Source organism: Corvus cornix, chromosome 6 (assembly GCF_000738735.6).
Source record: "Corvus cornix cornix isolate S_Up_H32 chromosome 6, ASM73873v5, whole genome shotgun sequence".
In the NCBI taxonomy this organism is placed as follows: Eukaryota; Metazoa; Chordata; class Aves; order Passeriformes; family Corvidae; genus Corvus; species Corvus cornix.
Window position 1 is genome coordinate 8,083,646 of NC_046336.1, and position 19,261 is coordinate 8,102,906.

At 39.7% G+C, this 19,261-nt stretch overlaps 1 protein-coding gene across 8 annotated transcripts; it reads right to left on the reverse strand.

Annotated features, from left to right (window-relative positions):
* Positions 1-234: 234 nt before the first annotated feature.
* TDRD1 (tudor domain containing 1) lies at positions 235-17,708 on the reverse strand. 8 transcript variants are annotated; one of them, XM_039553688.1, is made up of 22 exons: positions 17,504-17,708; positions 16,429-16,547; positions 15,219-15,283; positions 14,875-15,022; positions 14,375-14,480; positions 14,013-14,052; positions 12,360-12,408; positions 10,763-10,840; positions 10,253-10,429; positions 8,994-9,101; positions 8,318-8,488; positions 7,820-8,068; positions 6,551-6,673; positions 5,529-5,639; positions 5,182-5,352; positions 4,019-4,264; positions 3,382-3,498; positions 3,053-3,163; positions 2,630-2,797; positions 2,079-2,300; positions 1,860-1,906; positions 235-1,250 (listed from the first exon to the last, which is right to left on the reverse strand). In XM_039553688.1, exons 1-22 carry the CDS (start codon positions 17,698-17,700, stop codon positions 1,158-1,160), a joined length of 2,916 nt encoding a protein of 971 aa, XP_039409622.1. In that variant the 5' UTR covers positions 17,701-17,708; the 3' UTR covers positions 235-1,157. The 8 variants fall into 8 exon arrangements, with proteins under 8 accessions (XP_039409622.1, XP_039409623.1, XP_039409621.1 ...); XM_039553689.1 differs by having other exon boundaries at positions 10,253-10,423; positions 10,763-10,843; XM_039553687.1 differs by having other exon boundaries at positions 10,763-10,843.
* Between the last annotated feature and the right edge of the window lie 1,553 nt (positions 17,709-19,261).

Below are 19,261 nucleotides of genomic sequence, written 5' to 3' on the forward strand. Positions count from 1 at the left end.
TGCATGTGGGCAAATGCTTGTGCAAGTCACTCTCGTCCCAGGGAGCCAAAGGACACCTGACACAGCCACAATCTTGGTTCAGAACCAGGGGCATGAACAGAACTCTAAAAACCCAAGTGCAAGCATTCATCTAAGTATTAGTAACTGCAAGAAGATGATGCAACAAAAACTAAGAGGCAGGGAAAAAAAACCTGAGGCAATTTGAGTGTAATAAAACATTAAGTCAAACGAAAGTATTTTGCAACAATTTTAATCTCAAGATTCTTCCCATCTGCAAAAGCCCAAACTTGAAGTATATATAAGTGGACAAAAAGGCTGACCCTGCAGTTTCAATCAGCAAATGTCTACTGTGTTCCACAAATAATCATCTGACATTCCTGAATTAGTGAGAAATGATAACTAGGTATTCAACTGAAGAAATACTGAAAATCTGATAATAATTTGATTCAGTATTTTTGTCATATCCCAGAATGTCAATTTTCTATTATGATGTGAAAAACTTGATGGGGTAGAAATCCTGATGACGTAGCTACACACAAATCAGCTTCAATACAATTAGCTTCAAAATAATATTCACAGATGCATATTATACGGCATAAGTGCAAAAAATGAGCTGCACATTAAAGTGTTTACTGATTTTAGAGAGAATTACCTGTAGGCAGTCCAAGCCAACATTCAACCTTTAATGAAACTGAAATCATGTTTATGAAGAACAAATCTCGGTCTAACTTCAGACCAGAAATTAGGCTGAAAGGCTAGTAATCAAAAGAGATACAGTTTTCCAAGTCATATTAATGGTACCAAGTTAAGTGAGCCTTACAATAATTTCAAATGCAAGTCTGCAGAACAGACTCACAATGTAATGGCTATTCCATAAACTTGTGTGCATTCAACAGGAAAATAAAAGCAAAAACTTTAGCAGCACATGGTGGCATAAACCAAGAACAGAACAGAAAATTTAGCTTGCAGCTTTACAACCCACTAAGTTACATATTTGTGTCACACTAACAATCCAAGCATACAGATACATGCAGGTACTTAAACAGCAGAATTTCCACGAAGTGACCCTCATTTTTTAAGCTGAAGCTCTTGATCTTCTAAAAAAGGAAGGGGAGCAACTTGGTGGACATGCAAATGAAATGGGGCATGTCAGAGACTTAGTGTTTTAACAGTTTTTTCATTTCAGTGAATCCATCTGGATTCCCAAACTTGTTTAGAAGGAAGAGTAGGACTTGTTTATGCTTTTCAAGCTGTGGAATAAGCAGAAAGAATCAGAAATAGATAATTTTACGTTTTTTAAATTGCTGATTTCCGATCAGGGTAGATCCTAACATGACAAACTCAGCTAAGTACCATATTAATTCAATAAATATATAGTTCCTTTGTGCTGTAAAATCTTCTGGAGGGGGAAAAAGCTAGCAGAATTGTAGCTGACTTCCCCTTGTCCATGTATGTGTCCCTCCCCTCCTTTTTCTTTTTCCTGAAGCAGCTTCCTCAAACCTAATTGATTAAATACTCAAATTAGGACTGAAATCAGGATCTTAAATTAGACAACAGAGAAAAGTACCACTCCTGAGACTTCACACTCCAAAAAAATGAAGTAAGAGCTGTCTGTGGGGCAAAGTACAGACTAATGAAGTCTGTGTGCTCTATACACTATCCTCCCTCAGCTTCAGGGTGCCCTAATTATTACCATATATTAAAAAAAAAAAACAGAGAAAAAGTGTCAGGATGTATTTCACACAACTTCCATGTTTCAGTTAGTTGTTATCCCCCTACTCCCAATTTGCTTCCTACACATAGTTTCTTTTGAATTCTGGAAACATAAGAAAGAAAGTATTGCTTGGACTGAATCTTACTTGCACTTTTAATTCCATGCAGCAGCAGTTGGTCTCGCCTCCATTACCTACAAAAACCAAAGTGAATGAGCAAAATACACAGGTACACAACTTCCCTAATTTAAGAGGTGACATGTGGCATTGTCCAGGATTTTTAGAAGGAAAAGTCATTTAGACACCCCATGTGCTTACAAGCTCTTCAGAATAAGCAAACTGAAGTAATTAAGCCAAAGTATGTACCTTGATGTTCACTATGCAAGTTTTCAGCACTGCAGGGTTTGACCAAACCCTCCTTTAGAAGTTTGTCAGCTATATTCAAAGAACCATTGTCAGAATGTTTCTCCACTGTTACTAAATTAACATTTCCATTAATCCCTTTCACTGTAATTGTGACGCATTGCTTCAATAATAGTTTTTTCAACTTGCCAAGCACTAATGGAGACCACTCAGCTTTCTCTATTCCTGCAAAAAAAAAAAAAAGGAAAATCAAGTTTGTTATATAAATAATTACTTTAAGATATAACTTGAATCGTACATACGTGTTTTGGAAAACATGATGCTAAATTTTCCTAATATAAATAGCTTAAATTCTAGAGATAATGAACTAAAACCATGTTTTCTAAACCAGCTTTTGCCATGTTTACCAATGTATTATTTCAGAAGATCATCATGTTGTTTACCAGTTTACCAGTATTTAGGAATGAACATTACCACCAGAACAGGTACAAATTTATAATGTTCAAGAAAACCAGTCAGGGTTTTTTTGGTTATTTTGGGGAGGTTTTTTTTACCTGCAAGTGAACATGTAATTGTCTGAAAAGGCAGCTTTAAATAGGAATCAGTGATTGGCAGCACCTTTGAAAGGGGTAAAGTTTCTGTGTTTCCATAGTCTCCATACAGTACTTTCACTGCAGACTGAGAAGCTTCCAGAACAACAGCTCTGTACCAATTGCCATTACCTGTAAAGATCGGGACAAGAACGGTCATGTGTGAAGAGTCCCTCATAAACACAGTTCATCCTGAGAACAAGAAACTGCAGAGTTTTCCAGGAATTTTTAGAGACTGCGGTGGATATATAAAAGGCCAACTGACAAGAAGCACAATTAAGAGATCCATAAGCACTTTCAAGTTGGTGTTTTTCCTTTGTCTAAAGCAAAAACAAAAGCTGTGTTTTATAAAGGCCAAGGAAATGGAAGGACAAATGATTGTCTCACCTGAAAATTGAGCACAACAGGCTTCGCCCAGTTTTGGCTGGAAGGGCTGTTTGTTACAAGATCTACAATAGTCTTCCAGTGAAGTCAGCTCCTTAAAGAGCTTCTTTTGACCTACAGAAAATACCCACATTCACTAACTAATCACATTCAGGTATAATGAAGGGCATACTTAAGTTTTAAACCCCTCCTGCTCCCACCTTTGACAGTATTTTCCTACTGTCCAAGATACATTTCTACACGGTTCAGTTCACTATACACATTCATTTTATTAACTAGCTTGCAACAGTGACTTCTTACTGGTATTAGGAACAATGAACACTTTTTCTTACCTCTATTTTGGACTGGTACAGCATAGAACAAGTCTGGGCTTACAACTTCTGTTATCCAGACAGATACGGTTTCATCTACAGACAATTCAATTGACTTCCAGTGCCCAAGTGAGGTTGCTAATAGAAATTGTAAGAAAATGCAGTGTTATCACTGTCCCCCAAGCATATATATATATATTTTAAGGAATTGTTATTTTATTTTATATTTATAATAACTTCTTGAATTTCAGACACAACTACATGTCTTCCCTTCAGGAAGACAAATATGAACCAAGATAATTGATGCTTACTTTGCTGTTCATAATCTGTTTGCATACAAAAGCAGCTAAAGTAAAAAAAAAAACTCAGAAAAAATAAGATCTTGAAAAGCAAACATGAGAAAAGTTTCAGTCATAGAAAACTTCTCTAATTCTCACAGAGACAAACAGCATTCATTTAAGACGAACACAGCTATTTTTATCTTTCTCTTTTTGTCTGCAATGCCACCTGCAGGGCAGCTGGTGCTCAACTGCAACAACTGACAATGTAACCAAAACTGTGCATGGATATTAATTACAATTAAACAAGAAAATAACAGTTTAAGGCTGGAATACTGAAAACTCTAGTTAAATCTAAAAGTTAACATTCCTTTAATTACCTTTTTGGTCAACAGTGTTTTTTGGAAAGTTATTTTTATCCTGCAGAACTTCCTTTACAGCCAATTTTTCTGAAGTTAGTATCTCATTGATCATTTTTGGACAATCTGTGGAATTGTCAGTAAGCTCTACACCTGCCCCATCTTCAGAAAGGGAAGTTACTGTAGCTTGAAGCTCTAATCCTGAAGTGTACCTATGAAATCTGGTTGTAGCTTCTGGATTCCATTTGCTATTTCCAGGCTTTATACCTAGGAAGTTAAGTAATTGTTAAAATATCTCCATTCATTAATGCTGACCTTCCTCAACATTATGATTTCCTTAAAAAAATACTTTAAAAACATTTTTTTAAAGCACACCCTGAAATATCAAGGCTACTTTTACTACCCTAGGGAAATACATTGTCCTTCATCCTGTTAACTGGTCTTCCTCCTTTTCTCTAAATGACCACATTTCCTCAGACTCCCAAGTTTTTCCTTCTATATTTTACATTTCAACCAAGTAAATCCTTTGCCTTAGCACAAACATTACTATTAAGACCGTCATTGGATCAGTATAACAATGCCTTTTTATCAAAGGAGCAGAAAAAAACCTCAGTGTTTTAAGGGTGGGTAGGTGGGGGAACTGCAAAAGACTTTAATGAAGTGTGGCTTTGAGCTTTTTCCTGTTTCCACATTTTTCATTTTTAAACCAAGTACACTACATCAGAAAGAAAGAAAAATTCTGCAGAATTTTGAATGGTGTGGAAAAGGACTTTGCAGAACATTGAGAAACAGCAGTACAGTGCCAAACTCTTCAGGAGTCAAATGAAAGAGAACTGAAAGGCCAATGTTCTTCATTAAAACACATTAGCTCCTTTGCCTGCAAAAATTTTGAGAAACAAAGTTGCACAAAAGCACATTTACTCCTAGCAAGGCAACAACCAAAAGCCAGTAAGAACTACAGATGAAGCAGAACTAAACAAGTTCCCTTTGACTAGTAAAGCAGGAAGCAAAGTCCATGCAGATCACTCAGAGAACTGGCAGGAGCTGAAAAGAGAAACAAACAAACCAACCCAAACGAACAAGAGTTCTGCACACTATTCCCTCTCATCACCACCTTCCCCCAAAGCAGCAAGTCTCTAAATGCAAGAGCTCTTGTAAGAGAAAGAATTCAGAAGATGATTCACCTGAGAGCCAGCATTTAATTGCTTGAAATGGAAGTTCTAGGAATGAGGACGAGATCTGTCGGATATTATCCAGTGGTACTTCCTCAGTATTTCCATAGTCCACAAAGCTCACTTGAACAGTTCCATTTGAAGTGACATTTTGCACCACAGCACGGTACCAGTTACCATCCTCTAATTTGAAAAAAGTTTTAAAAAAATTAATATTACTTCACACATTTGGTAAGTCTACCAGCTTTCATTTTGTAATAAATAAATATAATTCTTTGCTGTTCTCTGCCAATGCAAACTATCAGCTAATTTTTCATGTTCACCCTATAAAAACAAAACTATTTTAGTCTGTTACTTGCCAGAGTAAAAAGCACAGCAAAGGTCTCCATTCTTAGGTTCAAAAACATCTGGTGGAGTTTTCTGACAGTATTCAGACAATGATTTGTTAAGTGAGTTTAGAGCAAGTAACTCTGAAAATTAGAAAGAAAAAAAAAAAAGATGAGATCAACAAAATAAGCTGACTTGAAATTTATCAATACTTTTCACTGTGCAGTTTACTTGTACACCTTCAAATGTATTCCTTGACTACAGAAGTCAAGGAACAAACATCCCTCGCTTTTTAAGAACTGCCCCATATTTTTCGTTTGAATGCCTTTGGCTCCCACTTCATTCACTGAATTTTGTCACATTCTTTTTCTAGCATTTAAAAAGCCAGTGGCTATCAGAAGTCTTTATACAGACTTCTGGTAGAGAAACAAAATTACTTTTTAACTAATCCAATAGGAAGTCACATCTCAATGGCTGCATTTTCTCATTTTCATGTTACAGTAATTGTACCTTTTTAAATTTTTATAAATTCCAAGAGAGTTCTAGAAGAGAGCTCCAGTAATTGTTGTCTTGGCACAGGGAACATGACACTTATTTGCTTTTATTAACAGAATCACTGAATCATGGAAGGCTGGAAGAGACCTTCAAGATCATCTAGTTCAACCAAAACCCAGCACCACCATCACAACCCCTAAACCATATCCCCAAGTGCCACATGTAGATGCTTCTTGAACACTTCCAAAGACAATGACTCTACCACCTTCCTGGACAACTTACTCCAATGCCTGGCCACTCATCCAGAGAAAAAAATTGTAAGATATCTTTTGGCTAGGTTATGGTAACTCTTCTACTTTACTGCTTATCTTCAACATTTTCAGATTTCAATACCATGATCCAATTTCTCTGTCACTCCACTTGTACTCTTAGATAAAAACCTCAGAGAGAAGCCTTTGTGCTATAAGCTTACTTGACATAGTAATTCATTATAACTATAATAAATGACAAATCAGAAGGCAAAGAAATGATCAGAAAGAATAAAGCTGAATAAACTTACCATGGCTGTTTGAAATCTGACAGTAGAATTCTCCAGGATTGTACACTGTACACACTATGACACTAAGCATTTGGTTAAGAGTTAACTTAACCCACCGGCACATTCTTTTGTTCGCTGTGTCCTCTAGAGAGAACAGAGAAAAGCAGAGAATGAAAAGAAATTAAGTAACTTTTACAGGAAAAAAACCCATCCTGAATGCTCATTCACATTCTCAAATTTCTTGTTGTAAATTGTCCAACAGACTAACTACTAGTGAGAGCCTCCTTGCAGAGTAAAACCAAGTAAGAGAAATATGCTAGTTTGGTAGTGAAGAAATACATTAAACAAGAGAATAAGCCACAGGTAACAGGGAAGAGTAATCACACAAAGAGGTAATGACTAGGTGGCAACAGCCTGAGCAAGAGGGATACTGGGGAACCTTTGTCCCTGGAAACAGGGCAGGGAGCAATAGAAAAGGGAAACACCTGTCACCAAAACTACTGGAAACAATCTAAGGAGGAAGAACAAAAAAGATTACTAGAAAAACTGGTTGCAGAAATTTGCACTATATATTATGCTCAAGTACCTGACAGAAGCTTGTAGAATAGATCATGGGAACACAGACACATGTTGTAGAATAGGTCATGGGAACACTAAATCGTGGCGCACTGGAGAACACACTGTTTCAAACCTGCATTCAGCAGCTCCCGCTCAGTGAGGGAAATTTAAAAAAAGGGGAGAGGTAACCAAGAAACCAACGAAGTACAAGGTCTCTATGCGACCTTGAACAAGCTGCAAACTGCTTTGAGAAAGTTTTGCTCAGTTTTTCTTCCCCCTCTCAGGCTCAGTTTAAAGGCATAGAAAGGCACAAGAATTAACTTCTGGGCAGCGATACGGGATACACATCACAAAGTCACCCCAAGACAAGGACAATGAAGATGAAAACAGGAAATACTATTTGCACTAATGGACAAGGGCATAAGAACAGGCAGGTGATAACTACTAGTCATATCCCACTTCAACTGGAAACTGTAAGAACTTCTAACCAGAGTAAGTACCAACTTCCAAAAGCAGGCAATTACAGCTTTGTTAAGTGTGCACACCTGGACACAAACACATACAGACACACAATTTCTTTACTAAGTTGCCATGGCTAAACTTCAGACTTGTGAAGGCTAGACTTGATGAGCCAGACCAAAAAGCTCTTACCAGTTAAGAGCTTGCATTCTCTGTACCCACTCTAGCAGGAGGTTAAATAATGCCAGTGCAGCAAGATGTGTTCATACTCACCATTGGCTTGCTCAACATCACTCACTCTGGCTGCTGGTAACGCCATCCGCAGTTCCTCAGCTGCACAGCCTTCCTTGACAAGAAGGCTCGATATATTCACTACTGGAGTAACTGATGCATCTGTAAGCTCCACCACAGATCTAGAACTCTCTTTATCCACTACTTTTACGGTCAACACTTTGTCTTTCACCAGCTTTTTCATGTAAGAAATACCTTCTGAGGTCCACGTTCCTAACGGTGGCTTTACACCTAGAAAGTCACACAGGATGGAAGGGTTCTGAGGTCAGTCCCAGTCTCACCAATGTGTGCAAAGGTACAATAACTGCGAGTACATTATGAAATATTTGTCATATTTTGTAAATATGCCATGACAGTTAAGAATTCTGGAAATAATGCCTACCATTACCTCCATCCTTCCCCATATTTCAGTGTGACGGTTATTTAATACCACTTGTTTTCCCCTATCTAGTTTGAAACTGCTTATCATTTACTTCATACCTGCCAGGCTACATCTTATGGCTTGAGCTGGCAAGTCCATTAAGCTTGGAATAATAGGACGAAGTCTGGCCAGTGGAAGAGAGTCAGAATTACCATAATCCATATAGTCCACCAAAACAGTGTCTTCAGAAGCATAAGCTCTAACAGCAGCACGATACCAAAGGTTGTCTTCTAGAAAGGAAGATACAGATGTAACATCTGAGAACAGAATGGGGTTTTTTTGACAGACCAATATAAAAATATATCCATCTCCATACAGTTCAGGACTACCAGGTGTTGGCTAAATAGCATTTTGAGAAGCAGTCTATCAGAGAAGCATCATTACATATAACCCCATTTCTTCTCTGCTTTTTTTGGGGCCTAAAATTTCAAAGATATACTTATTTCCAACCCTGGAGAAACAGTACTTAGCAACATAAAAACCCCAAATTTCTCCATGATCTCTTAAAAAGCTATTCTAAATAATCTGAATCCAGTGTTAAGAGTTTGCTCAATAAAGGGACATTTTAAAATTGGTATTTTATAGATATAATTTTTTAAATCATGATCAAGCATTATCCACAGCTAAAAACCAGAGGCGAACTCCATATGAAACATTTCTAAACCTAAGTACAACGTGTATCTTTCTGGTAATATATTTAAGTGACATAGCTTAGTACTTTCACTCCATATTTACCTGTGAACTGGGCACAGCACGCATTGCCAGCAGCAGGACGGAAAGATGGACTACTGGGAAATTGTTCACAGTATTCATTAAGAGACACTTCAAGCTCAGCAAGTTGACCTGATGTTAAAATACATAGGTTTTGGAACACAGCCTGTCTTGCAGTTATCACAAAATAATTAAGCTCAAAGCCTGGAAGATATCTTGTAGTCAAATGGAGATTATTTCAAATATTTAACATTGATCAGACTAGGGCTCTTCAATCAGTAGCATCAAAGAGAGTCCTCGTGTGTGTCTGAGGAATCACAGCACTGAATAGACAGGGACACCAGTGATGGACTTTTTCAGTGAAGGGACAAAACTGAAGCCAGTGGAAATTGAAACCAAGCTAGTGGAGGCATGCCAAGAAGAAACCAAGGAAGACAGACAGCCCTTCCAACAATAGGCAGATGATGAGATAGGTCACTCCTTCCCAAAGGACACACTTTGCTATTGATTACCCAGAATTAAAAGGCTGCACATGGACACAGAAGAAAAGCCTACTGTAGGAGATACACCAGATCACATCCAGCTGCCAAAAGTCTTTTAGCTGAAGAAAACCTGCTGGCTGAGACAGCACTGGGAGGATGAGATATCTCACAACTTACTCTGCTCTTTATTCTCCCCCAGACACGTGTTTATGGGCACTGTGGAAGATACATGTGAAGTCCCTGCAGCCTCATGCTCTGACCCACTAGAGAGTCATGTTCTCCTCTATCAGAAAACACGAAACACAGGGTTTGGGCACTGACTTTCTCATACTCATAGATTTTCCCCATGCTATGAAACAAGAAGTTCCGTCCATGCACAGTCCTTAAGAAAAGGCTTGTTAAACAGTTACGGGGAATAACAAGGTATACAGAAATAAACAAAGTCATTACAAACTCAAATGCATTTCTGGAACACCCGAGTGAACGTATTTAACATTAAGTATTTGGATACAAATTGACTTCTGACTGCTAAAATCCAAGCTATATCTTTTTTCTACTTTGCACTACTCAAACAAATTATCACCTTTCGGAGTAGTAAGTGATACTAACAGCTAACACTTCCAGAAATTATCCTCTGTACCAGCATGGCTCTTAACTGACTGAGGCATGGACTATAGTTACATGGAATGACCATTTCAGGTCAACCTCCAAGACCAGCAGTACCTTCCTCCAGCCACTCCCTACCAAAGAGAAAAATGCCATACTAGGCATCCTACATCCCATTTCCAACCCATTACTTACGGGCACTTTGCATCCGCTGACAAAAAAAGGTCTCTGGATTTTGAATGTGGGAAACCACACCAGAAAATTCATCTCCGATACTTAAAGAGACAAACTTGGCAATTGAATTAGCACAGTGAGGAGAGTCTTCATCCTCAGGTAATTTTTTTTCACTTCTCTTTGAATGGTTTTCTGATACTGCACAGAAAAAGAAAAAAGGTTGCCAATCAAAAGCTAGCTGACTTTGAAAATATAAACATACTGAAACAGTTTATTCTTTTTGTTGATGCTTTGGACTTTGAAGACTCCTGTCATACTATGAAATTAATGCTCACATAATAATTACTAAACAAATATTTTATACTATTAGAAAGTAATATGAGCTGGTATGAGCTAATGTCAGTAGCAACCTGAAGGAATCTCCATTAGCCAACCATTTAAAGTATGAGGTGATGCTAGTGAGCAGCTAGAATATCATGCAGCACAGGAGGACCTAAAATTCCACAAGTTTAGTTTGATTTGCTTGCTTACCTCTTGGAGAGTCTCCTCTGGCATCACTTCCTGGAGTTAAATGCGACTTCATTTCTAAGGGAACCTTATTTAGGCAGTCTTCTAAAACAGACATGCAAGAATAAGTGATTTACTATACAAAATAGCCATCAGTTAGTTCCACTTCAGAACCATCCTCTGAGCCAGACCTATATCCCTATCACAAGGTGAACACGTTCTATTTATTTGCTCAGCACTTAATATGTTTAGAATGCAAAACAAAAGTAATTTCAGACTAGCTCAACTTCTTGAGTCTTCTGAGCACATTCACAGCTCCAAGACTGTTTGACTTCATAAAATGAGCAAAGCAGTAACAATCAACATTTACTTGCAGTCACTAAAGACTGCTAGCTGAAAAACTCATTACAGGTTTTCAGACACAAGGATTTGTAACTCACCTCATTATAAACAACACTGAGTGTGTAATTATTTAGTTAAGCTGTCTTTGTAAATCTTGGTTTCTTAGCTATTACATATTCCATTTCTGATGCATGAAGCAGTATTCCAAACTTTCAATACCATTATTTGCAAATGAAAACCTCAATACAGGTGTTTCAGTTGCTTGTAAAGTCTGGAATGAATGTGTGGAACATTTCAAGAATGCAGTGATATTTATGTGATCTTCTCTCCAAAGGGTTGGGAGGTTATATATCACTTTGCCACTAGTGTGCTGTGAAGCAACCAAATGTGAAATAAGCACAACCCTGAATCAGCTGAATTTACATGGGACCAAGGTGAATCATTCTCTGACAGACTGCACAGTACAACATGGAGATAAGCTTCCTGCACCTGAAGAAATTTAGCAAGCTAAGACAATCAACCACCACATCCTTCGAAGTTTCTGTGGGCTGCAGATCAATGAAATGAATATGCTCTTGGCACCACACTGCTCCTGCTCTGCAGCCAGAGGAAAATCTAAACAATAGAATCTTCCACATGATAAAAGGTACACCTTGCATGCATTGATCTGCTTTGACAATCAAAGCCACCCAGCTCAACTGAAAATCTTAAGTCTGACTCCTCAAGGGTCTGGTGCTTTGTCTTGTCTCTCACCGAGGCTTCGTAAGCTGGAAATACAAACATGCTTATAGTGTTCTCCAGCTGGATACAGAAATATCCAATGATTGTTCTTTCTTTGAGATCCTTAGTGAGCATGTATGAAATATAATGAAAGCTGGTAAAATCCTACACGGAACTAGAAATTGATACTGCAATTTTTAAAGAGTTAAAATGCATGAGAAAGAAACAAAATGGTACCAAGTTTTCATGCATCTATTAAAAGAGAAAAATAAACAACATAATCCAGAACACACTGAAGTTAATACAATTCTATTGGAAAAGTGATGTCACTAAAGTTTAAGGTTATTAAGCTTAACAAGGTATTTCAGGCACTGACATTTTATGGAAAGGTGAAATAAAATAAAATTGAAAAACAAAAGTCAAGGGAGAGACTGGGAGAGTGACAAGAGGGAGGAGGGCAAAAGAAAAAACAGTTGCCTTTTACAGGTGTTGGGGAGGGATGTGAACATAAAAGCCTTAATTGTGTTGGGATTTTTTACCCACACAACCAAGCACTTACCAGAATCTGGAAGAACAACATCTACAGCAAAACTCAACCTCACTTCCTCCTGTAATATATCAACACCAGTTACTGAACAGTGCTTTCCCATCAGCTGGGAAAAAAAGCTAGCAACGCGTTTATTCTATCCTTTTCCTTTTGGACCATAATTGGCAAAGAAACATTTAATGGACTGGAAATAATTATAATTAGAACAAGAGGGGATAGCAGATTATTTCCCCCCCATCTAAGTGACTAAATAATTAAGGCCTTCAGAAATATTGTCTTGCATATTAGAGTTAAAGCTGTTGTTGGGGATTGAAGTGCTATCAATTCAACTAACTTCTGCTCTCTCTTCTACAGAATTGGGAAATTAAGTTAAACAGCAAGAATCCCCAGAAGCTGAATTACCCTATTTGTAACAGGTACAAGTTATGTTTAAACTGGAGTTGTTCAGCTGTAGCTCCTTGTAATAACAAACTTCAAGAAACAATGCAGAGATATACTGAACATCAGTGAAAAACAAGTGCTGAAGACTCACGCGTTCACCTCCTCACATCTGTTTTATGGGACAACTGAGCTGAAATTCCCACTTATGATGCTCTCATAAATAAGAAGAATTTAATTCCATCTGCTTCCTCGTAACCTTACCACCCCAGAGTAGATTATAGCTACTGCTTTAACTGCTGGCATCCATTTTTAAGAAGTCTAATAATTTAATGTAACCCACATAATTAACATTCAACATGCAATCTAAGCTCTCTTACTCCTGCAGAACTTATGTAAGCTTCAAAAAGTGAACAAGGGAAAAGAAAAACAACGTTCTGTTCTTTGAAAATAAAGTGACTGCAAATTTTTTATTCATATTGTACAACCATTTGGTATAAAGGGCCCTCACCATCAGTTTCATTAGAACACAGTCACAAGTACACACACAGCAGGAACTAACAGGATGAACTAAAAGAAGTCTCATGACATGAATAAATCCTTTCGAAACAGATGAATAAACTACTTCAAAGAAGTACATGACAAAGGAGTTCTACAGTGCAAAGATGAGGCTAGTTGGAGGTATGCACATTTATTCATCTTCATAAATGTGATCCCAAGAAGCCACAAGGACAGAAAAATCAACTCCTGCAGAAGAGTTCATAAGAAGACTGGAAGAAATGTTTGGCTTAAAGTAAGATCAAGAGAGGCTTCAAAACATTACAAAGGAGAACTGTCATCTTTAGTTCCTTCTACAGCAAAGGAACAACAGCTTATCTGCATCTGTTACTGTGTAATACTACATTAAATGTATTTCTCTAATAAATTTCCAAGCCTCTAAGAATCAGCTCACGGCTTTTTCCCAGAAACAAGACACCAAAAGTTTTCTGAATTGGACACACTACATCTGTTTCCTTCCCAAAGTATCTCTCTAGCAACATCATACACGTCTTTGTTTTTAACTTTTTCACAAATGTTTTTTTCAAACAAAAGCAGAGTTGTCTGATAGTGCTTCTAAGAGCTCCAGAACTAACATTTTTCTGAATACTTCTCCAGTAACTTTTCATTTGAAGCACTGATCGTTCTAAAAGGAGCAACTTGTCCCTCTCCTGTACAGGTTAAATTAAGCACACTGCCACTCACTCACACCAGATCCATTCAAGACATAGTGAAAATCGTATTCCATACCTTAAGATAAACTCCTGTCTTGGTTTTGCTATTACTTAAACTGTAATCAAAGAAAAACATGTCAAATTTGAAGAACAAAAGACTGACAAGTAGCATTAATAATACAATCTACTTGCAAATAGAGATGAAAGGCTGTGTTCATTGTATATGATTTTTGCCAACACTTATTCCTTATCCAAGAATATGCAGAATTACAAATATGGTAATATGTAATAACGACAGACATAAGATAATGCAGTACTAGCCTAAGAAAAAGCAACACATTTTACTGTAAGAGTGCCTTCCCATGGTCATATATGTTGTAGTGGGAGGGATATTGTCTTTCTATGAAGATTATCTGGCAGAACTTCCAACAAACTTACTTCTGTTTAATGGGATCACAAACTACTCGATGTGCTGGCCAATCTTTTTTCTGACAATCTGCAGAGCAATAGTATGTTTGCAGACACTGTGAACATCTGAGCTTTCCTAAAAAACCCAAAAAAGACAAAAAAAAGAAGTCTGAGCAAAACACATATTGGAAGGGACAACACCTGTTTAAATAATTGCTTTACAAAACACCTCTCCTGCAATTCTAAGCACATACAAATAACTATTTGTATTCACATACAGCTATCAGACATTGCTGCCCCAATGATCCAAATTCCTTCTACAGTTAAGGAAAAAAACCCCACCACTTTTGATAAAGAGATGCTCTCTTCTGCTTGTCAGTTCTGTTACTCCAACTATGTTCTGAATAGTCTATCCTTGTGTTGGAGAATTAAAAATATACATCAATTTTAAGGCATTTCTGAGCAAACCTGACCTGGTTTCACTGATAAATGTACTGTATGTCACAGACTACAGGACAACAGGCACTTACCAAACAGACCACAATGATGGCAAGTGCCCCCTTTAGGGGGTGGTACTAACAGACTCAAGAAACTCTTATCATAGCAAATAGAAAAAGCACTCTTAGAGGAATATTGCAATTTCTTTGGCTTCCCATTAATCCAATTAGAATGTGACACCTGTGGAAGAAAAACCTGAAGTCATTCTTACTGTAAAAAAGCTGCCCATTAGGGTAGAAATATTTTAATATACAAAAATATGACAACAAAGAGAGACAAAACTTCAAAGTTCTAGAAAGAGAAATACATGCTGATAATTTCTGCTATCTAGAAATGCTCAGAATACTTGGGGCAACTATAAAGTGAAATAACTCACAGTATTTCCTTTATCAGCTGCAGCTATGCAGTTCTCTCTACCAGTTTTGTCTTCCATAGAACTTCCTAGAAGCAGAAGTATTTGCAAAGGGATCTGATTAACAACACTAACACGTGCCTATGTCATGGAATATTTGCAGGAAGAAACAAGGTTCTTGGCTACTCCTACTGTTCTGCCAGCCCCTTTGAGTGAATGCAGATGCCTGGACCACGACACACTCTGGAAGTCACTTGTTTTCACTCTGATACCATATTTATTCAATAATGCAATCACTGGTATTACTAAAATAACAGTTTCACCTTCTGCGCTTATCACTCAGTACTGAGAAACAAACACTCTGAAACAAGAGATTCTGACTTTCCACTGAGTGCCTTATAAACCCTGTGGTCTTCCCTGCGAATTTTATCTTTACCAAACAACTCTTACAAGACATTCAGCTTAGCCTGCATATCAACATACTAAGAACTGCTTTTTCAAGTTTCCTACTAGGAAACTAATCCACCTTCAAAGAATTTGTTTCTGTTCTAGGCTACACATGCCAGTCAGAGCTTGCTCCAGTCTGGCAGGCCTATCCAAGGTCTCCACAGAGACAACATAAAGCTTACACGGCCTTTTCCTCGCACCTGGAAGCAAGTTAATCTTGTAAACTTTGCCTGAACTAAAACTCTTGACTAACATGAAATCAAATTGCATGAACTCTCCAGGCCCAAGATGTTTGTATACAAAGCTAATTCAGATCTTCCAAAATGAAGCCTTTCCCTCTCCCCAACTTGGAGTAAGAGACCATGGATCAGACAGTACAGAGGCACTTAAGAGGCAAGAAATATTACTGAAGGAACTGAAACTCCCACATATTGGTCCAAACTCCCTAATACTTCAATTATCCTGGTGGGGTTTTTTAGTTTCTAAGGCATTTCAGCTGGCACAAGTTTGGATAATTAGGAGTTGTATTTATAAGCCATACTCATACTGATGATGTGTATCAATAATCAAGCATATACACAATCACAGAAGAATAAAGTCAAGATACCTCTGCCAATCTTTGGACAAAGTCTCTCTTACTGCACCTGTACTGCTGTTAAAACTTTCTCTACTGTTTCTGCACTTGTCAAAAATACCCTGTATTGTTTGCTTACAAAATACTGGTTTTTATTAGATATTTCAGAAACTCAGCCTCAAAACTAGAAGCTTTTCAACAGTAAGTTGGTACCTGTGACCCTGTTGCTTAAATCTCCATCTGTAACTTCATTATGTTGAAGATTAAGTGGTTCTGCCATCATGTAAAGGCTCACATTAGAGTATGACCAAAGGTGGCTGTGGGCCAGGTAACTGCAAAAGCATGGATTTAAAGATTAATTCAGGCAGGCACACAAAGTATTTTTGGGTCATGTTCCGAACATATATTTAAACATTCATTTTGGAAGGCTAATTCTCTACCATCTATTTATTTTGTTTGCACAGCAAAATACTTTCTGCATTAAAGAGCTCAACAATGAGCATTACAGACTGAATGATAAAAATTCCTTTAGGAGAGAGGAACACACTGACAAGCAGGAGTGGCCATCACCACCTACATGTGAAGCTCGCTGTCTCTCTGTGGAGAAAACCTCACTGTACTTTCAGTAAAAAAGTTTGTAGTAATAAAAACCACAGGCTACACTCCTGGGTTCCTCATGGCCAGGAACCTGAGGAGAACCACTGCCCTGGGCTCTGCTGAAATGCATTTTCAGCACCAAATCTTCCAAATGATAACACACAATATAATTGTTTTAAATGAAAAACATTGGAGAAAACAAAATAAAATGAACCTGCGAATAAAGCAGAGTAGTCTTCGAAGTGACACTGCAAACCAACTCAACCAGAAACGTGCTTTCAACAACTGCAATTTAACAGGTGCTATTTAAATTAAGTCATTTTAATTAACTCAGAACAAAATTAGACACCCCCGTCCCACGGCCTCCAGCCAAGCACGCAGCCCCCCCGCCCACCTCCGGCCCTCTCTCCCCTCAGCAAAGCGCGCACCCCCGGGCCGCTCCCGGCTCCTTCCCCGGGGGAAAGCGAAGCGCCCACCCCCTGCCCCTCTCTGCCCTCGGAGCAGCGCTCACCCCGGGCCGCCCCCTGCCCCTCTCTGCCCTCGGAGCAGCGCTCGCCCCGGGCCGCCCCCTGCCCCTCTCTCCCCTCGGAGCAGCGCTCGCCCCGGGCCGCCCCCTGCCCCTCTCTCCCCTCGGAGCAGCGCTCGCCCCGGGCCGCCCCCTGCCCCTCTCTCCCCTCGGAGCAGCGCTCACCCCGGGCCGCCTCCCCGCCGTCGGCGCTGCCCACGCGGGAGGCCGCGCCGGCCGCTCACTCGAGGACCGTCGGCGGCAAGAGAAAAAGCAGCGGCCCCCAGAGGCCAGGGACGTTTCCAGCCCCTCCCGGCGGGTGCGAGCCGCTCATTCCGCCCCGCCCAGGCGGGATCCCGCTCCTTAGGGGCGGAGCGGGGCATGTGCTACCCGGCCGCTCGCAGCCGGCAGTGCCGCCATCGCGGCAATCGCGGCCAGGGAGGCGCGGCCGGAGGAGACTTCCATTACTCCGGGTTCTCCAAGCCCCATCCAACCTGGCCTTGAACATTTCCAGGGATGGGGCATCCACAACTTCTCTAGACAGCCTGTGCCAGGGCCTCATCACCCTCACAGTAAAGGATTTCTTCCCAATATCTAATCTAAACCCACCCTCTCTCCGTTTGAAGCCATTCCCCCACATCCTATCGGTACCTGCCTTTGTAAAACGTCCCTCTTCAGCTCTCTTGTACCTTTAGGTACTGGAAGGTGCTCCTAGGTCTCCCGAGAGACTTCTCAAGGCTGAACAGCACCAATTCCCTCAGCCAGACCTCATAGCAGAGGTGCTTCAGGCTTCTGAGCATCTTTGTGGATGTAACCAGTAACCCCAATTTATTTAACACAAGTTCAGAAAATGGCTTTGAGATCTAGGCAAAAAAATGAAATTCGATACATAAAATTAATGCATTTGTGTGGTGATGCAAGGTTTTTTATTGTATTTTTATATGTTCTCTGTACCCCAATGGCTCATCCCTACCTTTCCCACTCCTATTCCCAGTTGGTTTGTCCCAGACCCAAGCCTCTCCCCCGGTGCTCCCTACATGGTTGTTCTCCTCTCCTTGTGCTAGCTCTTTCCCTATCAATCACCCAAACCCCTCCTGTTGTTCCCGAAGGTTCAGTGTCAATCACCTGAAACCTCCCAATTTACCCTTATATGGTCCCCGTCAATCCCCCGAGACCCTACCCCTCTAGATACCTCCCCCTTTGGAAATCCCCTAAACCTCGACGCCCCATTGGGGCATGTGATCCCTTTCCCTCCACCCCTTGAGGCTATTGGCCTAAGTAAATGTCTATCCTTGTCCCTATCCCTTCCCTAAGGATTTCTATTGGTCCCCTGTTAAGCCATCCCCATTGTAACACCTCCCTTTATAAGATGTTCCCCGGAGCTGTTCTGGGCTTGTCCCCTCTGAGTTCCCTTCTACGAGGTTGGATTACCTTCTGTGGCAAGCCTCCTTGCTACTTTTTATCCTTTCCCTCGTCCTGACAGCTACTGTGTCTGGGGCTTCAGCTCCCCTGAGCAGAGCTGAGCTCCTGAGGAGCAGCTTTACAGCTGAGAGCCTTCAGCTGCTCCCCACTCCTGCTGCACACCGCTGGAGCTAGCCTGGATAGTGGTCAGTAGTGGTCACTGCGACATTTGTATTTTAAAGTATTTGAATTTTGCCCTGCAGCCTGGAAGAGACATCACTTCAACTCCCATTTCCAACCTATACTCATTTTCCTTTGTCCTTTCTCCTCTTTCTTTTCTATACAAGGTGTTTTCTCCTTTTCTTCAACTTCTGTTTCCTACCTTCAAGTGTCTAAAAGGAAAAACACACTTCATCCTCAAGACTGCTGCAGTTTTATGCTGCTAAGACAGGATCTCAGGTGTTCCCAGTGCTGTGCAATTAAGTTGTCGCCAAAAATAAATTAATCTGGTCTATTTTAGTGCCTACATTGTTGTACTTTAGT